This window comes from Sinocyclocheilus grahami, unplaced genomic scaffold, assembly GCF_001515645.1.
Source record: "Sinocyclocheilus grahami isolate Dianchi unplaced genomic scaffold, SAMN03320097.WGS_v1.1 scaffold553.1, whole genome shotgun sequence".
NCBI lineage: Eukaryota > Metazoa > Chordata > Actinopteri > Cypriniformes > Cyprinidae > Sinocyclocheilus > Sinocyclocheilus grahami.
In genome coordinates this window covers 253,926-281,183 of record NW_015505732.1, presented here as the reverse complement: position 1 = coordinate 281,183, position 27,258 = coordinate 253,926, and the positions used below count along the sequence as shown (strand labels likewise).

The following is a 27,258-nucleotide window of genomic DNA, read 5'->3' as shown; positions in this document are numbered from 1 at the left end:
TATACCAACCTATTGAAGTACTGAAATCTGTTTTGTACCTTTGTAATATACTGATAACCACCAAATGCAGGAGGTGATGAGAAAGTCACATGATGAACCAAAGCCCATCACAAGCAGCTTTTAGATAATAACATATATAGAAGGTGCACAGTGTCGTTCACACAAACACTAAACACCATCACGGTAACACACATGAAACTGAAATAATGCAATAAATATTAATTTAACAACATTAGGTGTAACACACAACCCTAATATACAAAACTGAGAAGAAAAAACTGAGAAGAAACAGTTATTTCAACAAAAAAACATCAAATTTGAAATGTAACGCAGGGAATTCTGGGAATGTCAATTTACGGTTATTCACTGTAAATTATACGGTATTTTTCACTTCATAAAACGGTATACTACCGTAAAATTTATGTCCAATACATGTAATGTCCAATACAGTTTTTCACCGTATATACTACCGTTAACCATTTAACAGGTTTTTAATGTAGCATTTTTACAGTCTTTTACCGTTAAATTCACGGTCATTTTTTTACAGTGTACCTTTTGAAAAGGTACCGCCCCAGTGACAGTTGTGCCTTTATTTCTGAGAGTGAGAGCACCTCAGCACCTGATAAGCAATGACTTGGTGACCAAAGAGCAAAAGCAGTCCTGTTGATGAACAAATCAGTGACGTTCAGTAGTCCTCTGTATTGGAACATAACTATGGCCACCCTTTAGTGCGCCAATACATACACGTCACCATTTATTCCATGCTCTGGAATAAATAAACACAGAAAACAGTTATAGCAAGATGAACTGTGCGATGAACTGTTTACGTTGCAATCTGACACTACAGTCTATACCAGCCAGAGCGTGAGGAACGCTTCACCCATCACAGCCTACATCTACCTGTTCATTTAGGAAGGACTCAAAAACTATAAATGAAACTTTATCCTTACAAGTTTTAAATCATTTTTTTAATAACATGGGACTAGTATTACACATGCTGTAGATACTGTATAACTAGATAATATTTGGCATTTATTATAATGTGCCAGAGGATGATTGCTGATTCTGGTTCCTCTAAAGTTTCTTTTTTTTTCATCCTGACAATCTTAGAGAGATTATTTCTTTATTTATTGCCACAGATGTATTTGGCTTACTCACTGCATGGCCCGAGAACAGTTTTCTGTAAAGTTTCTTTGAAACAATATTTGTTGTCAAAAACTGGCATGACCTTACTTGATAAGTGATGGAAACATATTTCTAATTCATAAACATCCTGCTGAGAAACACTGGGGCAAATATTGTTACATCTGTAGTTCACCTGAAGGCTTTATGCGACTGTATTTTTAGAAGCCTGCTTTTCACACACTTATGGACTTCCTCTAACGTCATTTTATGTGTGTGTGCATTTACATCAGTATCATTCTGATGTTTTTACTTGACATTTTAGTGGGCTCTTTTCATTGAAGAACAACATTTTGTACATTAACTGTAGGGAAATCCTCCTGAAGCAAAGCTCTCTTTAAAGCACACTGATGTTTTCTCCAGTTTCTGAGTCAACGCTACTTTGGACAGAGTCCAGGGCATTGCAGGAATAGTTCACCCAATGATCTAAATTTAATTTTGCTACCATTTACTGCAAAATAAATGTTAAGACAAGAAAGTACCTGTTGAGTCAGTGATGTTAATGTGTCCTCTATAAAGAAAATGTTATAAAAAGGACCACGTTCTTAGAAATTTAAGAATTGTACACTTCTATTCGGGTCAAAGACATTAAGATGTCCGCATCAAAATAAATTTACAAAAGTGATTCTATGTCCATAGAAAGCACATTAAATGTAAGTAAAGTGTCTACTTTTAAAGTTTCTAATACGTTTTTGAAGAATAAAATGTCAAAATTTGGTTGAAATAATGTTACATTGTGATTTAGTGTAACACAATGTTTATGTAAACATTCAAACATGTTTGTTCTGACGTGTACATATTAAAATATATAAAAGAATAAGGGAGCATATTAAATTTGATTGTGTTTTAAATTAGTAAAACACAATCACAAATGGGCAAAACCTAGGATAGTGGCCAATTTTGAAAATGTAAAATTACAACTAATTAGTATTTGGGGTGAAAGTAATTAGTCTTTTAATGTCACAAATTGATTTTTTTTGTTAAAATGCCTGACAAAATTGTTACACTGAATGACATTTTAGTGGGTCTCTTCTGTAAATCAGGGGAAAATGTATATTTATTTTTTGCTCAGAAAATATGATTATTTAAAAAAAAAAAATGGGGGGGGGGGGCAACAACAATTTAAAGCAGTATTACACTTATTGTTTTTATGCTTAAACCCTTTTTCGTCTTTGACCCATTCATATTAATTTGGTATAGTTTTGAAAAACTTCCATCCATCTCTCCATCAAGTAACAATAACATATTTTCTTTGCCTTTAAATATATGTGAATGTTCATTATTTTCAACAAAAAAAAAGTTGTAAAATATATATTGTTTAAATGTTTATTTTTTTAACTAAAATTGTCAAAATATTAATACTTTAGGTTTTTGAGTTGCACAGCATGAAATTTCACAGCTGAACTAACAATGTCTTTTCATTAAAGGTCAGTTTATCTGATATTTTAAGAGACTTATTAATAGGTTTGCAGGGGTCATTTATGTGATTATATCTTTCATAAAATTGACTCATTTTTCTTGAAAAAGTTTTTCAAATAAGAACTTTTTTCTAATAACTAATAATAACATATTGTCAAAAAACTAAATAAGTTTTTCTTCATTATGACTTAAGGACTAAAGTTGTATTACCCTGATATTTCATCGATCCCCATGTGACTTGTGTGCCACGTTTCTAGTCTACTGAAGCCATATGATAGATATGTGGGACAGACCAAAATTTAAGTGTTATGCACGAAAACCTTCCTCTCTGTCACATCTCTGAAATACTTTTCTCCATCCCATGCATCGTGTTTGGCTACAACACTCAATGCCATTTGGCATTAATTACGTCAAACGTAGTGGGACACATTGCCTGCTGAGATGCACCAAGTTTGTGTATGTAAACGCGAATAAGCTTTGAGAGGCATGGTGTAAAACTTGATTTTGTGAACTATTACTTTAACTCTTAAATTCTCAGACATGACACCCCAGGTCTACATTTCTGTTATGATGAATAGCTAAGCGACTAGAAGAAGGTACAGTATGAAGTTAAAAAAATTACCCGTTTCTTTATTATCAATTATAAAGTTTCAATATTTTACAGTGATTAACAATGCTCAATACTTAAACCCAACCTTTGGCAAGTATCACAGCTTGTAAATTGTTTTTGTAGCCAGCTAAGAGCCTTTCAGTTCATTGCATCAGTTCACATGTTTCCAAAAATGCATCAGGCATGGTTAAATATTCATTTGCTAACTTCAGATTGTGAATTTTGTAGTGAGGATGCAGGAAATGTTTTCTTCACATGATTCATCCATAAAGGTCATATACCACTTCAGAGTCTGCAAAATCTTCTTGAAGCAGTCAAACACAAGCCTTTCTAGCAATCCTACAAGCAGTTCTTTCTGAAAGTGTTCTTGTTCTTCCAGACCTCAGCTTGACCTCCACCATTCCTGTTTACTGCCATTTCTTAATTGCATTACAAACTGAGGAAATTACTGCTTAGAGGTACCCATGGCTTTTGATTGTTGGGACTTTTGAGAAGGCAGAGTATTTATAAAGCTTTGAAATTTGCATCAGCTGGCCTTTCCTAACAATGATTGTGAACAAGCTTTAGACCTAACAAGCTACTGTAATGTCTGAGACCTTGGTAAAGGTTATCTGATAGCTAAAGTCTTCTGCATGGGGCACAATTCCTTTTTGTTTTTTTTTACTCTGAAATTGTATGAATCAAAAGCAATTCACTAATCTTGCTTAAGAAGTTGAAAGGATAGATTCATCTTTATAGCCTGTCTGTTGGAGAGTAGTTCATCATCTACTCACTTAACTATTCATAGTAATACATTAATTAATTAATACAAATAAAAAAAACAGGGATGCACAAACTTTTGCATGCCACTGTATGTGTGCTATACCAGTTTTTTTCCATGCATTCTCCGGCAGTTCAGAGTGATTATAATGTGACATTTATGTAAACTGGCATATTGTGTAAATCTCTTTGATGGCAGTGTTTTACTCAGTAGTACATGAGAAGTATTTTACAATTGAGAGGTAAAGAGAGAAACAAATAAAATAAATCATAACGCAGCCTCTCCTGCTCTTGGCATCAGAGCTTACAGAAATGGCTCCTCTGGGAATCTGGGTTTCCTGCTTCCCACATTCAGAGTCCTAAGATTAGTTGCTTTATTGTGATGCCAGAGCTAACCTTTCTGACCTCTTGAGATTATGGGTGGGTTCTGATAACTGTATTCTCAGAACCACCCATCTGACCTCTAAATTCTGGAGTTTCTTAAGTTTAAGACAACTCAATTATGCCCAGCCAAGTTATTAATGCTATTAATCTTCTTAAACTCCACTCACGTTTCCATTGCCTCCATTTTTGGGTGTTACACCCACAAATTCCAATCAACAGTCAACAGCCTACTGTTTTTTTTTCTTCTTCTTCTTCTTCTCTGTTACACTTGGATGTACATCACAATAAAGAACAAGACGGAAAAAAAAACTGCCACTCCTTCAGTTTCATCACGACTTTAGATTTTGCACATGCATTTATTTATTTAATAGACAACCAATTATTTGTAGCTGTGAGTGCAAGGGTGAATGCAAATGTTTTCCAAAATGGGTGGATGGATGAATGTATGGATGGGAGGATTTATTTTGTTAATCTACTTTTTCAGTGTTTTTTATTACTAACATCTATCAACCAAGGTCTACCCAGGGTTATTATAATAATAAGTAAAAGTTACTTTAAATAAAACAATATATTTGTTTTTTAATTATATATATTATAATTATATTATCATTTAAAAAGACAAAATCTTTCAAACAGAAAATATAAAAATTAAATCTCTAATAGATTCTAATAGTATACCAATAATATGTCAACTCTAGTAGTATATCAATGATACTACAATAACTCTCACTCCTTGTTTAAGAATTGTAATTTATATCTGTAAAATAAGAAAAGTTTTGTTTTAAAATTTCAAACAAGCTATAAAAAAGTATTGCACAAATATATAAAACATGGCCTGAGAATTTAAATCAAAAAGAAGAAGAAAAAGAAAGACAACAATATTTTTTTATAGTTGTCACAAGAGTTTGTTGAAACAATGCTTTTGCACACGAAGGCCTAATTTTCAGAGGTGTGACAAATCCTGAGGGAGCTCAGACATGATACAAAACATGAAATACAGAAGGGGAAATATTTGTCTAACAGAGAGAGCCAAGAAAAGCTGTTTATTGTCCAGTCGCAACATGAGAGGTCTGTGCCATGTATGGATACAGCCAGACCAGGGGTCAATATGGGATGGCTCATTCTTTTACATACAAAGTGGTCTCAACCCTTCAGACTGACTGCCCACTTTTGCTCCCCCTCCCCCTGTTTTCTCCTCGGTCCATTCAGCCTATTATATCCCTCTGAGGACAGGAAGTGTAATGTGACTCCACGGTCGGAGCCCCTTACTTTAATCTGGGCATGGCTGGAGGCCAACTGAGTCTATCACATTCACACACAGTCTCACACTCTCGCTACGGAGGATTACAGCGACCAGGGTCACACACACAGTGTAGAGCTACGGCCTGTACCAGGCGGTGAGGATTAACTTGTCTTGGTTTAGCTTACTTGTGGAACTGGAATTCTGCATTGCTTTCCTTACTGGATGATGCCGACTGTTGGTCTCTCCACAGCTGAGCGCCGGCTCCGAATGCAGCTGTGACGTGGGTCCTGACGGAACCAAGAAGAAGAAATCCAAAAACCTGTAAGTCCCATTGCCATTTTCTCTGCATTATATGTTTGCCACTGCTGTTGGTGAGTGTTATCAATCTCCTCAAGTTTCTTATTTTGTCATTTAATGTGATGTTTTGAAATAGTTGAGGGTTCTCAGAAAATCTCATAGTTGCTCTTCAGTTCTACTTTAGCTATTTTAGTCTAGATCAGTGTCTACTAGTTTTGTGACACAACTATGGCAAATTAGAGGCTAGACCCTGACATGATTTCTGTTTTGAAGAGGTCTCATTTGTTAACATTAGCTTTTGCATTAACTTACATTAAGCAATACATTTGTTACAGTATCTTTGTTAATGTTAGTAAAATAAAATACAACTGTTCATGTTAGCTGAGGTCAGTTCAATAATATTAACAGATACTATGATTTTTTTTTTTTTAAGTTGTTAATAAAACACAGATTATTAGAGTACTTTTAACAAGACAATTCCATTTCGGTCTTTCTACTTTTAGTTTAATGTTGCTTGTTTCCAGGTAAACCCTTTTATTCTTGTTGAAAAATGGAGCCTTATTATGAAATGTTACCAAGAGAGTATAAAGTTGAATCAGTATTGAGCTTTCATATGACTAAAGACAATGCATAGCACCACATCATGAAATCAGAATGATCGTAGTGAGGATTTAGAGTGGTTAGAGGTTTGAATTGGAAATTAAAGAATGAATGAATGAATGGGGGGGGGGCACTATCTTTTACCTAATTTTGCCATTTTTAAGGTAGAATTGCATGCATCCTTCAAATATAGTGTAAAAACAGACACTATATTTGTGTGTGCTATGTATCGTGTTGCTAGTTTAGAAACATGCTGTCAAACTTGATTCACATTCACATCTTCAGTTCCACGATGGCTATGTTGTAGTTATAGCTCACTAGAGCTTGTGTGTGTGTGTGTGTGTGTCTCATCCTGAGTGATACTATGTTAAACTCATCAGACAGTTAATCTGAGCCTTTGTATTGCGAGATGTGAATTGTGCTAAAGTGTCTCTAGGATTGTATTAACACTTTTCACACCTACAGAACAATAGAATCGAATCAGCTCCGCATGGCTTCAGCTGCCCGGTGCTCTTATAGTGAGGTCAACACAATAGAAGAATAAGTTTTTACTGTCTGGAATGGTGAACTGGAACTGTCTGACTTGAGTGTTGTCGAGGGAGAATGCTTCTTCTGATGTATCATGTATCATGTAATATACAGATATTATTTTTTAGAATTATTTGCACAAGCCTTTAACTTTAGCATCAAACTTCAGCATTCATCCTGCATAGTAGGGATGAAATGAAGGGACCCGAAGCCACATCTAAAATGCAGAAAATACTTCCACATTCTTTTTAGTACAGCTCAGACATTTGTGATAACAATGTTGAAAAATACAGCAATATTGTAATATAAAACAGTAATAATTTTACAATTTAAAATAACTGTTTTCTATGTGAATATATTGTAAAATGAAATTAATTCCTGTGATCAAAGCTGAATTTTCAGCATCATTACTCCAGTCTTCAGTGTCACGTGATCTTTCAGAAATCATTCTAATATGCTGATTTGCTGCTCAAGAAACATTTCTGATTATTATCAATTTGGAAAACATTGTGGCTGCTTATGTTTTTTGTGGAAACCATGGTACATTGTTTCAGGCTTCTTTGATGAACAGCATTTATTTGAAAAAAAAAAAAAAAGTGAAATTCCTTACTGTTACTTTTGATGAATTTAATGCATCCTTTCTGAATAAAAGTATTGATTTCTTTCAAAATAACAAACAAAACATAAATCTTACTTAGCCCAAAAATTTGAACTTTTAAAGTGAATAGTTAATTAAAGTTTAATTAAAAAAATCTTAGTTTTGTCATTAACATGAATTATCTTGAATTTTGAATTGGCTGAAATGTGTCTATAAATTTAATTCTTCTTAATAGTGTTTTTCACTTAGAAATTAATTTTAACAGGCACAAAGAGAAGTGTTTAGAACACTGACACCATTTATTAGTCTTTCAGACACAGTGCTTCAAGCTAATCTGTGGTGAAATGATCTGGCATGTTTACCAGCCGCTGCTTTCCCGGATCGGCTAAACCAGAGGGATTAAAACTTTATATTCCACTGACTTGCTGAACACTGTAATGTTCAGAATCTCTACTCACTCTCAAAATGTTGTAATGGTTTAATCTGCTTGCAGACATTTATTTTAAGGGTGTTTAGGGAACTAGGGGCCTGCAGCACATTGAAAACATACAGGAAAATAAACTAACTGGCCACATTATTTAAATCAGAAGTACATTAGAGCTCAGTGCAAGTGATTAACGTTTTGAGAGAGGGCTATTTTACACATACACACTACTAGTTTGCAGCTGTTCCAGTTCTGTTGTTCCAGCTGCATTAAGTCGCAGTAACACTAGACTTTGCACTGAATTCACTTCCATTCATACACATGTTAAAAGCAAGAGATTGGAAACACAAACTCATGTGAAGAAGTTTCATCTTTCACTGCGTACCGGAGTTCACCTGTAAGATAAACTGCGTCCCGACAGAGGATCTAAACATCACAGATTAACCAGTTGACTAAATTCGAAGAAAAGCATGGTCTGCAGTGTAGTAATAAACCCTGATTTGTATTCAATTATCCTTTCTTTTACGTAATGTCAGTTTACAATAAGTGCAAATAGCCTGTCTGGTTGGCAAATGTTATTTACACTAACTCCACCCACTATTGTTTGATTGATTCAGAGAGCATTACAAAAGAAACCAAGTTGGCAACTGGGACAGTAGCAGAGACTAGCAACAATGGATTTAGCTTTTGACAGTCGACCGACATGAATCTGCCTTTATCTGATCCAATGCTTCTCCCTTTTCCTATCGCATATCAGTTCAGAGAGGCGTTTATTTAAAATATATTGTTACCACCGTTGTTCCTTTCCTGGACTCTTTATATACAGACCAAAATGGCCTAGTTGAGTCCACACACACAAACACACACACCCACTTTTTTCTATATGACTCAGTGAATGCCCACAATGCAGCATATGCAATATAGCGAGAGCGGAATGTGGGCAGCACTCTGTTGTGAAATGTATGTGAAACTGAGCCTCATTTAGATGAACGACCCTAAAGGTGGGGTAAGCGATTTCTGGTAGCTAATGTTGACATTTGAAATAACCAAAACAAACACACCCCTACCCCAAAAGGGTCTCGTCCCTATTTTGATAGCTCCGCCCCACACATACGTATATGTATATATATATATATATATATATATATATATACATATATATATGTTCTACACTATATGATCAAAATAGGGACGAGACCCTTTTGGGGTAGGGGTGTGTTTGTTTTGGTTATTTCAAATGTCAACATTAGCTACCAGAAATCGCTTACCCCACCTTTAGGGTCGTTCATCTAAATGAGGCTCAGTTTCACATACATTTCACAACAGAGTGCTGCCCACATTCCGCTCTCGCTATATTGCATATGCTGCATTGTGGGCATTCACTGAGTCATATAGAAAAAAGTGGGTGTGTGTGTTTGTGTGTGTGGACTCAATCCCCGACAGAAAACTGCTGCCGTGTTCTATTTATGACGTATTGACACAAATTTCAAATGAGTTTCAACGGTCGCTTTGTCACGTCCCTTCTTTTGTTCCACAGATGTTTTCTTTGTTTGTTTTTTATCCGCCATCTCTATCTTTCTGTCGCTCGGCTTGGCTAATGTCCGTCCTGTGCACTGAACGCTCTCTCTCCTCCACATAATGAGACACGCCCCTTACTGCTGATTGGCTACAAGTTTGTTTTGCTACTCGGCCCGAATCAGTTTTCTAAAGCGTTTTTGAAAAATCTCTTACCCCACCTTTAACCAGGAATGTGATACCAAACATCTTCTCTTCTCTCCCCTGAATTTACATATCTTTTACAGTTTGTATGACATCTCAGCAACCGTAGAGAATCTACAGTGACTTGTCATATCATAGATATTAGCAGACCCTTTGAAAATATAAATGAGTTTCCTAGTGATCTCATTTTATTAGCTGTATGTTCTCTAACATTTGTAATGAAAGATCAGGTCAAGTATCTCACTGAGCAGCTAATATCTGTGGCATATGCAGGGAAATATGAAAGTACTGACACTAACACTGACACTGCTTGTGGTAACTAAACAGTAGAAAAATGTGCTCCAAACAAATAATTTAATGCATTTTAAGCCAACATTTTGGATAAATACTGTCAAATTAAATATTAATATATTTAAATAAATTTAATTATATTACAGGAAAAAACTTGTTTTGTCCTGTATATCATTTATATTTGAACACAGAGATGCTGTAGAACTTGTACTGTCAGGGTGGTGGTCAAGTACTGCATGTAAATAAATAAATGCAATTCCATTTTTTATTAAATAAATAAGTAAATAAAATCCAAAGGTGTTACAACTCACCCCATGTTACAACAATCTCACTCTCCCCTGCTTGTGTCATGTTACGAAAAAGGACACACTTGAGAACACAATGGTGCGTGAAATTGATCTTAAGTTGCTAGAAGCATTTTCAAGTTTGATCTAAAAGCTCCTAATAAGGGCAAAAACGTCCACCTACACAGATCAGTTCATGTGATAGCAGCTGCACCTGGTTTGGCTCTAACAGTCGGAAGCTGTTTTTTTTCTAAGAACTTTTTGGCACCTGGTTTATGACAGCAGACTAGACACGGAAAGCAGACACTTGCACTCATCTGAGATCAGTATAACTGCAGACCTCTGGTGAAAGAGAAAGACGCCCAGTCTGCATGTTCAACTGATCTGAAAACAGCTGAGCTGTGGCTCACCCAAGGGCCCAAGACACAGCTGCTTTCACGTTACAGGATGCATTTGCAGTCAACATGAGCTTTCACCCACAGTTCCCAGGTGTGGTGTCTGAAGTGGCTGTCATCACATTATCACATTATGAGCATTTCCATTCAAAGAGAAATTCAACAGAGATGAAATTACTGGGCATCTGGTGAAAGCCACTCAATGTGATCATGAATGGTCTCAATGATCCATAGCATGTGCTCTAATGTCTAAGCCATGTACAGTGGGTATATATGGGTATACCGTGTTTATTTGATAGATAGAGAGAGGCAGATGTGATACCATGTTTATTTGAAGTGAACTAGTGAGAGCAAACAAATAAATAAAAAATAGATTAAAAAAGGGTGATCACTCAACACCACTTAAAATATTCACTTGTACATTTAAATCAATTTAACATAAAAAAAAAAAATTCATAGATAAGCTGTCAACTACATGTAGACAGACAGACTGTATGTGGAACAGTAAGTGTGCTGTAAACACACTGACACACAGCAGTCTGGGGTAGTGGAGATCTGGCCTGTGATTGGCTCACAATAGTTCTGCCTCCATGAGATCTTGTGCTATATAAAGACACAGAGGCTCTGTGTGCGGTTCGAGGAATGTGACGGTCCCAGCACCTTGCTCTTCCACCCCTCACACACACGTTACACACAATGGTGGATTTCTCTGAGAGGTACCTTGAAAGGTAGGGACCAAACGCTCCTATGAGTGTCTCCTCTGCTGCTCTGAGAGTTCTCACAGTAATGAGAAGAGGGAAGAGGGAGGTAAAACTAGAAAGCAAGCGGTTACTTTAGAAGAGGGAGAAGATGAGGGTGACTGGAGTTCACGTCTCCTGTGGTTCGTCTGAGATGGCGTTTGGAGGGCTTCTGATGTTTCAGCTTATCTTTCTTTAGGATTTTGATGTTTGGAGGTTCTGCTTTGGACTGTTTAGGTTGAAACAATGTTGAAATCTATCTATCTGCCTGTCTGCCTGTCTGTCTGTCTGTCTGTCTGTCTGTCTGTCTGTCTGTCCGTCCGTCCGTCCGTCCGTCTGTCCATCCATCCATCTATCTATATATTGTCTGTCTTATCTTATCTATACACAACATTTATATATATTTAAATTAATTAAAAAAACATGTTGCATTATTTTTTGCAATGTTGTATTTACAGTTTATTATAATGAGAAAATTTTGGAATTTTATTCCAATTGTTAAATATTTATTCATAATTTATTTATTCATATGTATACCTACCGTATTGAATATTTTTTATATTTTAATAAAACATTCTCCATAAAATACCAAACTCTAATTAGAATCATAATAGAGAATAATAGTGAATTAAAAACAAAATAATAAATGAAATGTAAAACATCCTTGAGCTTGATGAATTAATAATGAATTGGCTTTTTAAATAGATTTTTAAAATATAATTATTTTTAAAGTGATTTTTTTTTGTTTTTTTTTGAGATTCACAAAACTATTTTGCAAATTTAAAAAAAGTGAACGAAGTTTCCGACAACTTTTTTGACTTAATGAGATAAAATCCCATATGACTTGTCTACAGTTTCTTAATGCATTAATGGAGACCATTTCATGGGCTTCACAACTAAAAACTAAGGAAAAGGTGACATTAAAGTGATGGTGAGACATTTGCACACCACTTAACAAGAACAGATGTATTCTGAAGTGCAGGCATGCACACAAAAACACATTGCTTGAACGAATACGACATCATTCATAGCCAAACCAGTGTTTTGGTGCAGAAATCCAGCACTTTAGAAACAGGACTCCTGTTTGGATGTGAACCCACATCACATCTGTTTTAAACTGAAGTCTTACCGCGAGTCATCACAATAGCTGTCGCATTCTAAATGTCTTTCCCACAGCAAGTGTCCTGGTTTCACAGCCTGGAATAGCGCTGAGCTCTATTATGGGCAGTAATATGAGCCGGGCAGAGAGGGAATTGGCAAAGCCTGGAGATAATTGTGGCTCGCAACCATCTCCTCTCCTCCTCTATCTCTGGCTTACCCTGCAGGGCTGGCCGTGGGGAAATGTCTGTCGACAGGCCCAGAGGAGCTGGATCAGAGCATCCTAATTTGATCAATTCCAGTGAGGGCGTGTCCTTCCTGCCGAGAGATTACAGGCCTGTGCCGTGAGGAGGCGTGGGAGCAGCTGCTTCTGCTTGATAATTAGCCCAATGTTTTTTCTCTAAATGAGGGGTCACGATCTCTCATGAATGATAGACATTTGACTGCTGCCTCGCTCAAGCAATGCAGTCACGTTTAGGTCGCATTTACACTGCATGGTTCAAGTGGACCAATTCTGATTTTCTCCTCCTATGTGGCACACATCGGATATGGCCCATGAACATGTAAGCAGGAAAAAAGCACATGGATTCCGATATTCTCAGATCGGTTATAAATGTGGAAATAAATCTGATATAAATCGGATACGTGCATTTGTGCCTGCCGTGTAAGCGGACAGATTGGATATCCCCCTGTTAATGTGAGTTGCATATTTTTGAAACAGCTCGCAGTACAGATATATCTATTAAAAATTAAAGATCTCAAGTTGACTAGCAGAGTATTAAATTTTGTTCGTTTGTGTTAAATAAGAGGCGATCTGGCACTGAAATGTGTTGCTTTTGAAATCATGCTGAGTGCTCGTTGCCGCTGTTATCAGTGAGAGCAACTTATGCACAGACAGGTGCTTCAGTCTATTGCTAACTGTTGTGGAGACTCTCTGTTTGTACGAAATCACAAAATAAAATGCATGCGCAAACATGTCCCTGCTCTTGATATGCAATCATTGATGAACACATTTGGTTTTAATGAGGACAGATTAGAACTCAGAACCGCTAACAGGCTTAGCATAAGTTCAATCACTAGACCCCTGGATGTTTATAGCGGATCTGTGTATATAATCACAGTCGTGAAGAATCTGTACTAATTAATTATTTTGATATAAGGATGAAACAGGATTAAAAATGGTTCAGTGAGTTCTGTCAATAAGTTAAACTCATTGCATTCATATTCGGGATTCATCTGCTTTTCTATACATATTATGCTTTATTAATAAAGTGTGGGCAGTTTGGTCTTTTAATATCACAGTCTAATGCATTGAGCCACGTTAAGCATTGTTCAAGTTAAGCCCGTGTAGTGTAAATGCCGATATTGGATACGGGTCACTTTTAAAAGAAGGTGAAAGCGGGTCGTCAAAAAATCGGATATAGTCAAAAAAAAATAACAAATCAGATTTGGGCAACCACATTTGCATTGTAAATGAGGCCTTAATGTCGTTTCCCACTACATATGTCCCAACTGGACATACAACCGATCATGCACTATGCCATATGGCGTCTGAAAAGTCTTAATTAAAGAGCTCAGCAGTTCAAAAGTTAAAACTTGTAAATTAGTAGAGGAGGCCAACATCATCTTTGAGGTGTAAAAATTCAAGTTTTAAGTAAAAAATAAATAAATAAATAAATTATATATATATATATATATATATATCCCATTAAAAGAAAAAAAACTAATAAATCACAGGTTTATTTTAACATGCAAACAGCAGCATACAGAGCAACAACAGAACCTGGATTCACACATCGTCAAATTATCACGCACCTGCAGCACTTCTGAGAACAGAGAAAAACAGAATAAAATAACAAATAAAAAGAATAAAATAAATAGGCCTACACTAAATATTTTTCAATTAAACAATTAACATTAATTAATTAATGACAAAACGAAAACACACGGAATCCTTCAATGCACCTTAAAGAACCGGCAGAGTCTTTTTTTCGTCAGACAAAAAAAAATAGCAGGCCTACCTCAGTGCACAATGTGTCTAGTTTTTATTAAAAAAATAAAATGTGCGGATAGTCAAGTATAGAGCTCTGCGCGGAACTGTTTCGTAATGCCGCTCTCACTGAATTTCTGACCATTACCGCCCGCTCCTGCGATTTTTGTGGCCGCTCCCGCAAACATTCTTATATTGTTTATAATTTTCGCGCTATCAATATGCGGGTATTGAAATCGCTTTTGAATGTGCGCTCGCTGTTCACTTTCGATTTCGTGTTCACACACACTCTGTGTAAAGGAGCACATCTAATCTTACAAGATCAGATATTTGTCAGTGAGTTCAGGATCTAATGAGCAGCAAATACTCCAGCACGGTCTGTCAGTCATCTATCCTGCTCTCGAACCGTGATGAGTCAAGCTCGTGTTGGATGCAGGGTTGCAAAGTGCACATTTGTTCGGGGGGGGGCAATGCATAACTCGTGCAATGCAACTCTTTGCGTGCATAACTCTTTGCGTGCATAACTCGTGCAATGCAACAACAACATGATTTGCGGCTGTTGCACATTTCGTAATGTCATTTATAGCATTTTATTTAAAAAATGGTTTAAGTACGCTCACTAGTACTAAGTAGGCCTGCCCCCGACGAAAGATTTTTCTAGTGAACTAGTCGCATGTTATATTAAATTGATTAATATAATAATATACTAAACCATCCTTTAACATACAGGCAAAAGCTGTAAGAAACAAATTCATCATTAATGCAGTTTAACTCCTATCCATAATACTGCTTTCTCCAAGTGAAAAAGTTGTCTTGTCTGAATCAGGAGTGAAATATGCACTGATCAAGCACCATTTGCAAGCCAAAAACAGTCCAAAACAGTTCTAAACCAATATGTGGGTGGATATTGATGTGAGAGACAAAAGAAGATGGACTTTTTAACTGGAGGAAGCTTTATTATGGATTATTGACTCATATTTTGGCTGGAAGGGTGAAGCTGAGTAAATATTCACATCATTTTCATTACTGGGTGAACTATTCCTTTTAAATGAAACAATGCCGAAATCACTATTTAGTCTCCAGGGCTATGAAAGAGCAATAAAACAGGCATGCAGTGCATCTTATTTTCCTCTGGTAAAGCTCATCTTACCCCGCACTCTCTACTTGCACTGCATATATTGGGAAGTACTGTAACAGCACTGTTACTTTGCTTGATCTTAGCCAAAAGGCCAAGTATGTACTTGAGTATTTGAGTGATATTTCAGTCCTCTTTCCTCCTCTTTTTATAGCTCAACTAATACTCTTTAACACATTTTAACTGGCGTGGCTTTCTTCTCGTGCAGAAGGGCAGGCTGACTGATGCCACATGGCCATAACTAATGCTGTTGTTGCAAAGCAGTGTGGAATCTCAACACTGTGGCACTGCATGCTGTTTCCTTGGCCACACACACACACACACACATGCACAGGAATGTTCACTGAATGTGGATTGTTAGTGGCCAAGAGACACTAAATATGATCCGATCACTAGACACTTCCTTTTTTTTGTATTTAGCTGTTTTAGCAGCACCTGACAGGTTAAATATGGTTGACTATGGCTGTTTCATATCTCTGTTTCTTATCTCATGAAGAACATGTGATGTGTTGATGGTTGTTTCAAGCATATTGGAGAAGTTGCCAACTTCTAAATTTAGTGTTTCTCAGTAGCTTCTGTTCAGATTGACTCTGGGATTGTGAGATCAGATCTTAGTGTGGGTCATACTTCATCTTGTAGGACACATTGTTCCAAAAAAAAAAGAAAAAAGAAGCTGATTATTTTACATTATTAGCTGAAGGTATATTTGAGAAATGTATATGTCCTACTGGGCATGCAATGAATGAATGAATAAATAAATAAATACATGTGAAATATATGAAAAATCATGTGAAACACCTAATTTGTCTAAATTTGTATTTTGTAATTTATGTAAAAATTATCACATACTGTAATACAAATTGTTTGTGTGTGTGTGTGTGTGCAAATTTAAACAGTATTTTAAATATTATATATTTTACTTCTGGTTTACATTTAAACAATAGTTTCAGTATAGTTATTTGCCTCAAAATCATTTATATTTAAGAGGCTGGTGGTGATAGCAAGTTTATTCCTGTAGCTAATTTGTAGGTGGTTAAACTGGTGGTGTCACAGCTCTCTTCCATATATCATGTTAACAATGATCATATCCAGTAGGTGGCAGCATTGCATTTAATATCACTCCAGGAGCCTTACAAAACCTGACGATTTTCTCTGCTGAACTCAGCTTTATGTCACTGTGTATATTAGCTATAGTCCCAAAGCACTGTTCTTAGGTCAGTTTTTCTGTTGTTTGTATTTGTCTGTTTTCGCCAAAGCTACACAGCTTATAAGATCGCAGTGAAATCCGAGCAGGATCATAAAGGGTTTCATTAAACTTCTAAATATTTTCCAGGGCCCATAAACTGACAAGAATCTTTCCTCTTGTGCGTACGATCCAACACCCTCCTTCTCATTTTAAGCCAGATCTCCCACTGGAAGTTAAAAAATAAATCAGTCTGACACATTCCTATTGGCCAACTTTCGTTTATTCCTTTGTAAAAGCACTATTTCTGTACAAAGAGAGCTTTGGAATTAAATATCTTGTGATTTGTTTGTTTCCTCTGCTCCGTTTCTTTCTCAAGTGGGCAAAGTTTGACATACAAACTTGCAATCAACCGGAATCCATCCCAAATACTGCATTATTTGGCATTTTTCAATGTTTTGAGAGCTGTTTGAAATCTAAGCCATGTGTGTGAGTCAGTTTATCTCCTAAAAAGACTGATGATTTCAGCAGTTATGATGTTATCTGAGCTTTCAATTCTGAGCTCTTTCACATTCTTATGTCTCACCAGAGAATCCACAATAAGAAATGTTTATGTGCAAATGCCTTTGTCAAACGTCAGAGAGCTTAAAGGGGTCATATGATGCGATTTCAATTTTTCCTTTCTCTATGGAGTGTTACAAGCTCTTGGTGCATAAAGAAGATCTGTAAAGTTGCAAAGACTAAAGTCTCAAATCCAAAGAGATATTCTTTATAAAAGTTAAGAGTCAGCCACGCCTACCTAAAACCCCTCGTTCTAACACGCCCCCACATATCTATGTCACAATGTGGGAAGATTTGCATAACGCCACCCAAATGTTCACGCAAAGAAAGAAGGCGTAACTTTTATTCTCGCTGTAGTATTGTTGTTGCCGCCGCCGCCATGTCGTGAAGACGCTGTGTGTTTCGTAGTGAAAGCAAACCTACTTTGTTTGGTCTTCCAAAAGAGGACGATATCCGCTTCGTCATGCCTGGAGCTGATCTGTGCTGGTTGCTGAGGAAATACATCAACTTTGCGCTGTGGATCGTCGGATCGGCTTTCACCGTGGACGAAGCGGAGTCCAAACCCACCGGCCACTCCTTCGTCGAACCCACATGCCGCGCCGTTCTTAAGCCCGCCGGCCGCCGCTCACTCTAGCCCGCCGTGTGTCACGCTGTGTTTCTTTGTGAAAGCGAAACTACTTTGTTTGATCTTCCAAAAGAGGACACGACTAGAAATCAGTGGTTAAGTTGTATTTACAACACTGTTCCAGAACAGTTTGTAATGGGTTTAAATGTTTTTGTCTCGTCGCTCCGGCCGGGACACGGCATCACAGTATGGTAAGGGGCGTAACATTTCCGTCACACGCTTGAGGTATTCGGCCAATCACAACGCACTGGATAGCTGGCCAATCAGAGCACACCTCGCTTTTCAGAACGATGAACTTTGTAAAAATCGACGCGTTTCAGAAAGGCGGGGCATAGAGGAGAAACAATAATGTACAGTATATGGGAAAACAATGTGCTTTTTGAACCTTAAACCGCATAAACACATTTCATTACACCAAATACACAAAATAATGTTCTTTTTAGCAACATCATATGACCCCTTTAATATAAAGCAGATTTGACTTGACGATTTTAGATAGTTTAAATTGTTTAAAAATGTCAAATATTACAACAGAATGAAGTTCTCAGGATATTGTATTCACATTGAAGTTGTACTACAGCACTCAGCATGTGCACGCGTATTTATTCTCCCCAGTTAACTAAATCTGACAAAGCTTTCCTTTGGCATCATCCTCAAATGTTAACACCAGTAATAAATAATGTTTACCACAACTTTATTGTAGTTAATTACATAAAATTACAAAGATGTATGCACCCATTATAGGTTATAGGTGTGTAGCATTTGGACTCCTCAATAACGGGCATACTTTTTCAAGCAGTTGATTTTTCATAGTTTTCAAAATAGCTTTGTCGCCTTCTTTCTCAAGCATCTGGTGTGAGGAACTTCCTCTCAGTTAGTCACACCGTGGCTGACTAATGTTTCATCATCTCATTTCCCAGCTTGCCAAGCAGATTGGATTCTCAGATACTAACAGCCTTCACTTTGGGACATGGGGGTACTTGTGATTTAAATTAAACTATTTGAAATCTGCAATCCTGATGTATGAACTTTTCGCTCAGAACCTTGGCTGTAATTTTTTCTGGAAAGAAAAGAGCCTGGTGTTGTATTTTGGCCGGCCTGGTCACTAGCTAGATCTGCTTAAAGAGGGGGAATTTTTTGCAGCTCTGGTGTACAGGACAACATAATATGTCATAAATAGTTGCAGACTTCCTTTTTCCTGTTGAGGCTTGTCTACGCATTCCGTCATCATAGCCAGAGGACTGGAAAATTTTTGGTCAGATTATTAACCGTCGGTTATTACAGAATTTGACTTATTTCTTCTGTTCACACTGTTGACACAAATCGCTGTATATCCAATTATTACTTCCATAAATACTGTATAATTGCCATAATGAAAAAAAAAAAAAATATATATATATATATATATATATATACACTTTACTTGGAGGGGTGTGCATAAGACTGACATGACACCTTCATAATCATGACATGACACATGTCATGAATATTATATATATATATATATATATATATATGCTGTACTGTTCAAAAGGTTTGAATTGATCAAAAGTGACAGCAAAATTATTGACATTGCAACAAAATAGCTCTTATTTCAAATAAATGCAGATTTTTTTTTTTGTTCAAATTAAATCTTTTTCACTTTCTGTTCAATCAGAGAATCCTGGAAAACTGTATCATGGTTGCCAGAAGAAAAAAAAATGAAGCAGCTCAACTGTTGATAATAACAACACTGATAATAACATTGATTCAACATTGATAATTCAAAATGTATAATAATAATCAAAAATGTTTCTTGAGCAGCATATCAGAATGATTTCTGAAGGATCGTGTGACACTGAAGACTGGAGTAATGATGCTGAAAATTCAGCTTTGATCACAGCAATAAATTACATTTTAAAATATATTCAAATAAAACACTGTTATTATTATTTTAAATTATATAAAAATATATTTTACAGTATTACTGTTTTTAATGTATTTTTGATCAAATAAAGGCAGCCTTGGTGAGTAGAAGAGACTTCTTTCAAAAGCATATTACCAACCTCAAACTTTTGAATTGAGTGTATGTACAGATATAACAGATCAAATCAGAAAATTAATAGTTCTGACACTAAATTCTGATTCGATGAGTTGTTATACAATAGACGATATACACAGTCAGTTTCAGTGCGACAAGTACATAAAGAGCTGGACAGTTATGCTGATATGCTATATTGTGTGGCAGAAGAATTGTTTATTGTGATTATTACTAATCATTTATAAAATTATATTTTACTTAGCAATTTATCATATAGCTTTTTCTAGCATCTTGTAAAAGGCATTTGAATTGTAGAAACGTCATGTTGTGTCTAACAACACCTCATGCCATGTACAATCATGGACCGCAGGAACACTCGGTGTGTGCTTTATGTGGAAACTGTGGCTTTGGGAGAGCCAAAAATGGTATTCAGCTTCTTTTTTTGGTACTGTCATCAGCATGTGCCTGTGTTACGAGAGGCCAAATAGAGCTGATGAGGGCAGAGGATCTGCAAAGCCACAGTGGAAATCAGTGGGCGGAAATTGTGCGAAGCCTGTTCCTCTGGAAAAGGTACCTGAGGTCAGGCAGCGGGAGGACGGGCATCTGGAGGTTCCGGAGCTCAGCATGCATCTCCAGAGACGTGGATCCAGGGGTGAACAGTCAGGTTTTTGGAGATTTGGAGATGCAGCTGCACTCCACAGCGGTCCCCGGGGCCCATCGGCCCTAGGTTAAGGCCTCCGGGACTTCCGGTGGCACCTGAACAGCGGAGCGATGGTGTGGAGAGTGGCACAACCCTCCCTTCACTCATCCTCTCGCTCAGACGCAGGACTGGCGAGAAGGAAGAGAGATTTACGAGAGGCAGAAAGAGTTTCTCAAAACGGCTCCGGGAAGTTCAGACGTCCTCTTAACTTTGATAACTGCGAATTGAGGAAAAGATGTACGGCGGATTAACTTTTTATGGGTTACTTCATTGACAATCTAAATCGGATTTATGGTGTTGTGTTTTCCATGACTGCGATTGATTTGTTGGTTTGTTTATGACCTGCAGAACTCAGCTCTTTCCCTTCTGTGCATTTTTTTGTGCAGGGCCAAAGACATGAAGAACCGACTCGCTTTCCTGAGGAGGAGGAATGAGTCTCCCGGAAGCTCCCCAGTCGGCAAGCTCGACAAATCCATGAAGTCTGTCAAGTGAGTGTGTGTGTGTGTGTGTGTGTGTGTGTTTGTGTGTTTGTGATGTCTGCCTGCTTCCTGGGTAATGATCCAGCTGGTGGCTCTCTGCTCGTGTGTGTGGGATGAAAGAGACAGACACACTAAGGAAGCTCTAAAAAGATGTCTTTTAGATGAATACCTTTGGAAGTGGTTTTTGCAAATATACATAATCTAAAGTTATTAATCTACGCTTTGGTTTAGTGTTTTGCCCTAAATAAATGGTTTATTTTGAGAGAGTTACACATCTGTACAGCAGTAGTATAGACTGATAGGCAGTAATAGATATTGCATATTCCATAGATTGATGGTTCAATACTTTGTCACAGGATTACTACAAAAAATAAAACCATCACAAAAACACATTCTGTTACTTGAAACAAATGTCAACTGAAATAAAATAAAACTTTTTTTACTTCAGTTTGTTGCCAAGAAATAAATATGACAAAAAAAATTAAACTGTATAGACATAAAAAAAAAACTAAAAATGACAATAGCACACAACAAAATTCTAAAACTTTAACACACAATAATAATAATAATTATTATTATTATTATTACTATTATTATTATTTTATATCAATGACAGTGAAATATAATTATGGTTAAAAGAATCACCTATGGTGGTTAAAATGACTTTTAAAAAATGTAGAGGATGTCATGAACCAAAGGGTTAAATTATGATTAGATATGTGCTGCATAAATGTTTGTACTGCCGAGATGGTCTGAGTGAGTGACATTGCTAGCATTAATATTTTAAGTTTGTACATGAACTGCAAAATGTCAAATGTTTTATGGTACAGATCTCAATGCACAGAAGTAGCAAGTAGGTCAGAATAAAAATTACAGGTGTGAAGCATAGATCTTTGTTTGCTTGCACTCTGTGTTTTGATTTATGGTTTTATGTTAAATAACACTCCCCTGTTCCCTTATTTGGCAGTGGCAAAGTAAGTGTTAAAGCTGCAGACTGTAGGTGCTGAGTTTAGACAGACAATGAAGGCAAGAATGAGTCTTTGAGAGAAGCTGTGGGCGGAGCCTCCGGCTGACACGTAATTCTATTGGTGCAACCTGATCCCACCCCCTCCTCTCCACAGTGAGAAGTATAAAAGAGGCCGTCCAAGAGAGACTTACTCAGATGCTCACACACTCAGACAGACACACACAACTCAGACGAGAGAAGGGCAGAGCTTCGAATGGGTCATACAATGAGAAACCTGACAGAGATGGGTCTGCTGAAAAACCGTTCTGTCTTTATTTGCAGGCCCACTCCTGAAGAGTCAATGAAGTGGGGTGAATCTTTGGACAAGCTGCTCATCCACAAATGTAAGACATATTCTCTTTATATCATTTGTTTTCCTTTTCTCATGTATGTAATAAACTTGTTGTATTGGATGTGTTTGACAAATCCCATTGGCTTGTCTTGAATCCACAGGGATGGTGACTGCATTGTTGCATTGTGTTAAGCATGCATGCTTTCTCTAGATTTCCTGCTCTGAGTCACTGAATGAGCGGTCTGTTGAACGTGGTCAATGGCTCTCATATGGATCTCAATGGATTCTATGGAGTCAGAGGAAGACCACAGATTAAAGCACTCAGACAAAAGCCCACCATCCATATCATGGCTTTTAATCAAATTCATTCGTTTCGTGACGTTGAAAGTGCTTGTGACGCAATTAAGTCCTGAGATTTTAGGCAGGATATGTCTTTTTCCGCAGCGATTGTTTCCCTAATACGAAAGGTTGAGAGCACCCACATGCTGTTATCAGCAGGCTCTTATGAGAACGGAAAGGTGATTGCGTGCTTTGGGACGGGGCCACGCTTCCTTCTGTTTTAATACTGGGCGCCTTTAGAGCGGAAAGGAAATCTAAAAAATGTCAGTATGTAGTGCTTCTGAATAAGGAAATCAATGTGATGCATATGCTGCGAAACAATTGTGCTAAAAAAAAAATATATATATATATATATATATATATATAAAATACTGGCGGATTGGTTTTAACTTGTTTTAGTCTTGAAGAATGGAATATAATTAGTTTTCTTTTGTATTGCATAAAAAAGAGCTACTTTGGTATTGCTGGATACATAAAGATGATCTAAAATCAGTACAAACGTTATGATTTTGCTGCAGCGCTTACCTTCATGTACTTGGTAGCAATAGCAACCTGCAGTACAAATAATGTGAGTTCAAGTTGAGTCATTGAAAGGGATTAAAATAATTACTTAAAATAAGAATAATTAAAAAAAAAATAATAATTATGAAAATGGCGGCAGGAGTCTCGAGGGAGAACAAATGAAATTAAATTGCTATTTGGAGTTGTGTTCTCATGTTAATGCACTAAGTAGTGACTCAGAGTTTGGCGCTCAGAGCTGCCTCTTCAGTGGAGGCTGCCGTTGCCATGGTTCTCTGTGTATCCTAGTCTAATAACATTTCCCCTTTTCTGCCTCTTTATTTTTTCCCTCTCCCTCATCAGATGGGCTGGCGGCGTTTAGAGCTTTCTTGCGCACGGAGTTTAGTGAAGAGAATCTGGATTTCTGGCTGGCCTGCGAGGATTACAAGAAGATTAAATCACAGTCCAAGATGGCATCGAAAGCTAAGAAAATCTTTGCGGAATTCATCGCTATCCAGTCTTGTAAGGAGGTGAGCATAGTTTCATATTTATTTCAAATTTTACAGACTGCGATCATCTGACAGTAAAAGTCATTTCAGATATTAATTGGGAGTCAAGAAAGTTGAGCACCACTCGCTGCGTCTAAACAATGCCCCCATTCTCTATTTAGCAGTGTAAAAAAAGGCTGGAAATGTTCCTAAAATACTCTGCGTTGTGTCAGGAGCCTAAAAAATTAGTCAAAGAAAAAGCTATGGAGGACATGATGTCATGCCTGACTAATGGTCTCCCTCTTGGCCGCACAACACAGCAGATAGTATGAGTGCATGTTTTCATTTTGCAAACTTGGAATGCAGTTTGGAAATTCTAAATCAGACGAGCAGCATGACCTTGCAGCAATTTCCAGCAGTAACTCTTAAGAACCCGCTCAGGCTGAGCTTTGTGTAGTTTCAAGTTGCCATACTTTTAGCATAAAGTCCAGTCCAGATTTCAGCTTAATCTGACTACTCGCTTAGACTGGAAGAGACCACCTTACCAGCATGTTAATCGACCAACCAGAGTTTGTTTTATGTGCCATTTAGGAGCAGGTTTCTATAAAAAAAGATGAATGTTTCTCATCTAGTTATAGATTCAGGACCCTGACTTTACAATGAACACCAAGCAGTGACCGAACACGATAATCAAATGTTGGGCAGCAATAATAAAAAGCTGTAAAAAAATGTAGTAGAAACCTACAAAGTTGTGTCTACCTGACTTGTCAGAATTTCCACAAATAGTAAGCACTAACTATTACATAGTCAATGTAAACATTACTTTTTTTTCCATGTGGGAAAAAAAAACACTTGGATGTTGCATAAAATCCGTCATATTCTATAGGATGTAGCAGTTTGCCATTTGTGCACAATATACATGAAACCAAGGGTGTCCAGTCCTGCTCCTGGAGGGCCATTTTCCTTCAGAGTTTAGCTCCAACAGACTGCCTAGAAGTTTCTATTAATCCTGAAAACCTTGATTAGTGGGTTCCACTGTGTTTAATTGATCTGAACGCTGCTGGATGGTGGCCCTCCTAAATCTGGCGCAAACGTGCTTTCGGTCTAAACTCTCTGTGACCTTACTGTAACTTGAAGTAAAACGGCTGTTAACTTGGAAGTAATGGCTTTTTGTTTGTCCTCAGGTGAATTTGGATTCCTGCACCAGGGAGCACACTAAAGAGAACTTACAAAACATCAGTCGCTCTTGTTTCGACCTGGCCCAGAGAAGGATATACGGTCTGATGGAGAAAGACTCGTACCCTCGATTTCTGCGCTCAGAACTCTACGTGGAGTTGGTGAATCAAAAGAAGCCCAGCACCACATCGACCTCCTCCTAAGATGACAGAGAGAGAGAGAGAGAGAGAGAGAGAGAGAGACTATAAGACTATAGAGACTATAGCATTGGAGAGGTTTCTTTCACTTAGCATTTCATTCTCATCAGCCATTCTCTGTGTTAATGTGGCGAAAAGACAGGGAGTGGAGAAATGCTCAAGGCATCGTTTACAAGTGGTGAAAGAAAGGTAGTGTGGCCCGACCTAATGGCGCTGGACGAGTGGGGCATCACCATGCTGAATAATGCTGGTTATTCCCATTTGAATTTTGTTATTTAATTGGTTTTCCAAGTGTACTGGAGACATTTGAGGCAATTATTGCCTCTTTAACACTAAGACAGCTGGGTACTGTTTGGCATATTTATCTTCTTCTGCTGGAGCACTATTGGTGCCACCAACCTCTCTTTGTTCTCCATTTCATGATGACTTTCCTGGACATTTCAGAAATGTCTCGTCCCTACAGGGTTGGATATCGACAGTGAACAAGCACTTATCGCTCAATGGCCTTCATCCATGTCCGTCGACTCCATATCACATGAAGAGGTGCAAGAAATGCTGGCACAAAACATAATTTAAAAGACAATTCATAAATTCATAAATAAATAACGCTCTAGAGGAATGGACCAAACTGCAGCTGAAGACTGGAGCATTTCGCTCTGAGCTTGAAATGGACTTGAAATTGGGCGTTGGTCTGTAAAGAGTATACAAAACATGCTTAGCTGCGATATGTAAAGCCAATAAGCCATTCGTTGTAGCTCCACATTAAGAATGGAAGAGACAGTATTCTCAGGACATTATGGCACTCAATTATGAAGCTTCCAGACTTATTTAACCTTCTGTTTCTATGCTTAAAATGTTGTTTTTTCCGAACTTTAGGTGTAATCATGCACTCTATATTTAATAGAGGTCATTTAGGATCTTTCCCTATATTTGTTAATAAGACAACATATTTTACCAATACAAAAACGTAGTTATTTATTTAGAGGTTTTACTGGTTGCTTTGTTCATTGCACTCAGCTGAATTTCCCTTTTCCACTTTGGTCCAGGTCCACAGCTGTCCTGATGGAAGTGCAATATGTTTATTATTTTTATTTCTTGACTTATCTTATGGATAAGTTTACCTTTTTTATGAAAAAGACAATGGATTGAGATCTGTATTCATTTTATTGTAAGTTGCAGGTAATGTAAGAATTACATTAGTATACAAATTATTCTAACTGTGTTTCCCTGGCAGCAGGCAGCCGGGTTAATGGATGTATATATGATTCTTAAGAAAAAATGATAAAAAGATAAAAACACACAAGGTTTTATGGGTGTACCATGAAGCGTTGCTGTACCTATGTAAATATGTGAACCTTAAAGCTATAAAATGACATGTATTGTTATAAATCGGGGTGGAGCAGGTATGGTCGTCCTCTGCCTTGGACGTACACTGCTTGTAAGTTGTTTTATGAACTGTATTTTAGCATTTTCACTGTTTACAATTCCAACGCATCTCCTAAGATAGCAAGTGCAAAAGACATAGAGATTTAAAAAGCCAGTGTTAACGCAAAACACAAATAAAACATTTAGATGGTAAAATTGGACAATATTGCCTCCTGCCTCTCTTTTATTATTATTTCTGTATCTTTGCATTTTGTGGCATTTCTTTCAATTTAGCATTTTACATTGCATTGCATTTCAGCATTGCTGAACTTATAAAGGGATTAGTATTTACCCCACCCACGCTTTAAGAAAATTAAGCCTATTTTGTTCTTGGCATTATTTTCATGAAAAGTAGGCACGTTTTCTTAAATATTCAATACTGAATATTTCGCTACTGGGGGAAAAAAAAGTAAAAATCAAATGTAAATCATCTGGATGCATTACAATGAGATTTTTCTTTATGGTAATTTATGGTGGGTAAAATACTTAATTGTCATGAAAACACAATGTCACAGCATATATCCCTGCTAAATGTTCTGGTTTGGGGACTTTTGAAGATTTGGTGAGGAAAATAAC

The 27,258-nt window shown here is 37.1% G+C and overlaps 1 protein-coding gene across 2 annotated transcripts in view; it reads left to right on the top strand.

Annotated features, from left to right (window-relative positions):
- LOC107556028 (regulator of G-protein signaling 3-like) overlaps positions 1-26,843 on the top strand; it is a 192,718-nt gene extending 165,875 nt beyond the window's left edge. For both annotated transcript variants that reach the window (XM_016238999.1, XM_016238998.1), the window contains exons 13-17: positions 5,848-5,918; positions 21,169-21,270; positions 22,550-22,611; positions 23,760-23,926; positions 25,069-26,843. In XM_016238999.1, coding sequence (XP_016094485.1) covers positions 5,848-5,918; positions 21,169-21,270; positions 22,550-22,611; positions 23,760-23,926; positions 25,069-25,263 — 597 coding nt within the window. In that variant the 3' untranslated portion in view covers positions 25,264-26,843. The remainder of the gene's footprint in view (positions 1-5,847; positions 5,919-21,168; positions 21,271-22,549; positions 22,612-23,759; positions 23,927-25,068) is intronic.
- The last annotated feature ends 415 nt before the right edge of the window (positions 26,844-27,258 follow it).